The sequence below is a fragment of the Vespa velutina genome, chromosome 1, assembly GCF_912470025.1.
Source record: "Vespa velutina chromosome 1, iVesVel2.1, whole genome shotgun sequence".
Taxonomy (NCBI): Eukaryota; Metazoa; Arthropoda; class Insecta; order Hymenoptera; family Vespidae; genus Vespa; species Vespa velutina.
The window spans coordinates 4,517,008-4,519,507 of record NC_062188.1 but is presented as its reverse complement, the minus strand read 5'-3'; the positions used below and the strand labels follow the sequence as shown (position 1 = coordinate 4,519,507).

General features: G+C 32.8%; 1 protein-coding gene across 6 annotated transcripts in view; it reads right to left on the bottom strand.

Annotated features, from left to right (window-relative positions):
* Positions 1-2,500, bottom strand: part of LOC124954495 (neogenin) — a 30,537-nt gene that overhangs the window by 17,474 nt on the left and 10,563 nt on the right. Inside the window, exon 1 of one of the 6 annotated variants that reach the window (XM_047507560.1) lies at positions 504-2,500. This exon is cut by the window's right edge and continues 633 nt beyond it. The exons of the other annotated variants lie outside the window; for them this stretch is intronic. Coding sequence (XP_047363516.1) covers positions 504-534 — 31 coding nt within the window. The 5' untranslated portion in view covers positions 535-2,500. The remainder of the gene's footprint in view (positions 1-503) is intronic. 6 annotated transcript variants of the gene reach the window in all.

Here is a 2,500-nt window from a genome sequence, read left to right as displayed (position 1 = left end):
TCTGTATTCACCATCATCAACAATCTTTCTTCTTCTATATGTTCGAGATCAATAGCGATGCTCGTTTTTTGTTTATAGATTTTTTATAGATTCTATTGGAGTATCTATTTAGAGTGTCAATCAAATAATTCGATCGTAGAATAGGTGGTTAGGTCAGTTATACAACATTTATGTGTATGTATATATATATATATATATATATATATATATATATATATGTATGTATATATGTATGATTAAGTTTTCAAAGGCACGTAAGCGTCTTTCGTGTCGACACTTCCTTTTATTTTCTTTCTTTTTTTTTTTTTCTTTTTCAATGTCAATGTCCCAGTCAGTCATCGAAATCATGGTCGATCCGAGATCACACTGTGTATATACACGAATACACATACACACACACACCATACGTGCACGAACATACACGCATATTATCCGATAAGAAATAAAAATAGAATCCTTCGTCGTTTTCGTCGAAGAAATTCTATCCCTATATAGATTACTACCTTTTCTCGTTACTCCTACTGATGGGTTCATGTAAACGCGTTATCTCCATTTTGCATCCTCTCCCATTCTCCTCGAGAGAAACTAAAAATAATCAACGGTATGGTAACGAAGAGGTTAGATTTAGGTAGACGACGTAGGAAGGTTCATTATCGTTCCCACGATCGAGATAAATTAACAAGCATAATTGAGATAGAGAGAAGGAGAGTTTAACTGGCTATCGGGATCGAGATCCGTGAATAATTTCATAAGTAGAGGAAAGAGTACGATGAACAACTTTGGGTTCGTTTAAATCTCAAGTGTTACATCGCGGTTGATAGCTACAATATCCTGAAATATTAATACTCCATCTTTATATCTTCTTCTTCTTCTTTTTTTATGCTTTTTATTTTTATTCCCTTGTTTTTGTTTTTTTTCTTAATTTTTTACACAGCGAAACACGAAACCTCCCATCCTTATTTCTTTTATTTTTTTTCCTTTTAATTTTTCAAACCACGAAATGCGAAGCCTCCATCTTCATTTTTTTTTTCTTCCTCTTTTTTTTTTTTTTTTTTTTTTTTTATAAATTTTTTTTCTCTTTTCTCTTTTCTTTTTTTTAATTTTTTACACCGCGAAATACGAAACTTCTATCTTCATCCCTTCTTCCTTTTTTTTTTAGTTTTCTTTGTTATTTCTTTTTTTTTTTTTTACAACGCAAAATAGGAAACTCCCCTATCTTTATTTTTTCTTCTTCTTCTTCTTCTTCGTTTTATTCTTTTCTCATCTTTTATTTTGCCTTAAATTTTTTACACGACAAAATACAAAACCTCCATCTTTATTTCTTCTTCTTTTTATTCTTTTCTCATTTTCTTTTTTTTTTTTACACCGCGTAATACAAAGCTTCCACTATCATTATTTTCTTTCTCTCTCTTTTTGTTTCTCTCTTTAACATTTTTCATTAATTCTTTTTTATTTCTTATTAAATAGTCCGTTTCAATATACTCGTAGCGTTATCAGGTACGATAGATGTATCGGATCGGTTTCCATGCAGACAAGATTCCTTATCGACCGTCAATGTTTGTTATTTACACGGAAAGAGTGCAAAAATGGTGGCATAGCACGTACTCGGTAGCCAACGCGATTACCGCTTTGTAGAAACTTCTTCCTCCTCTTCTTCTACTTCTACTTCTACTTCTATGTCCATACTTCTTCTTCTTCTTCTTCTTCTCGACTTTTCCCATAAATTTAGAGCAAAGTCCTTACGTCTCTCGTCGTTCTCTACTCTAGCTCCATACAAATACATAGACACATACACATATACGCGCGCACGCACATACATACATACACACATACATACATACATACATATAAACATATATATATGTAGTATATGTGTACAGTTCGTATATCTTTCGAAACACGATCGTCGTTTGGATAACCATCGTCCTCTTGGAACGTTCCAAGAGCGTTTGGAGAATTTTTATTCGCTACCGAGACAACACGACGCGACGCGACTTGACGCGACGCGACGCGATACGACACGAGATCTCCCAGTTTATCGTTAAATATGAACGAGATATAGAATTTTTACGTTTCCATATGTGAACACGAGTTCGAGAATCAATCGATAAAAAATTACTTAGCGAATTTACTTACGGGGAAAATTTACTTTCAGAATAAGAATTCCTTTTTCTTCATCATACATGGAAGAAGACGAAAAAAAAAAAAAAAAGAAAAAAGAAAAAAGAAAAAAGAAAAAAGAAAGAAACATACTTGATCCTCGAAAAAAAAATTTAATTTAAAATGACGTATCGCGAGAGGATACAAAGTTCAATAATTATTGATTGTTAATGATCAAAGGAGAGACACCCCATTTTGTCCAAGCGAAAATGAATTTTTTATATGACGATAAATTCGCGAACAATGCGTTCTCTTTTGTTTTTGTTTTTGTTCTTTTTCTGTTTTCCTTTCTCTCCCCTCTCACCTCGCATACACCTTCTAAACACCGACGTGTTGATTA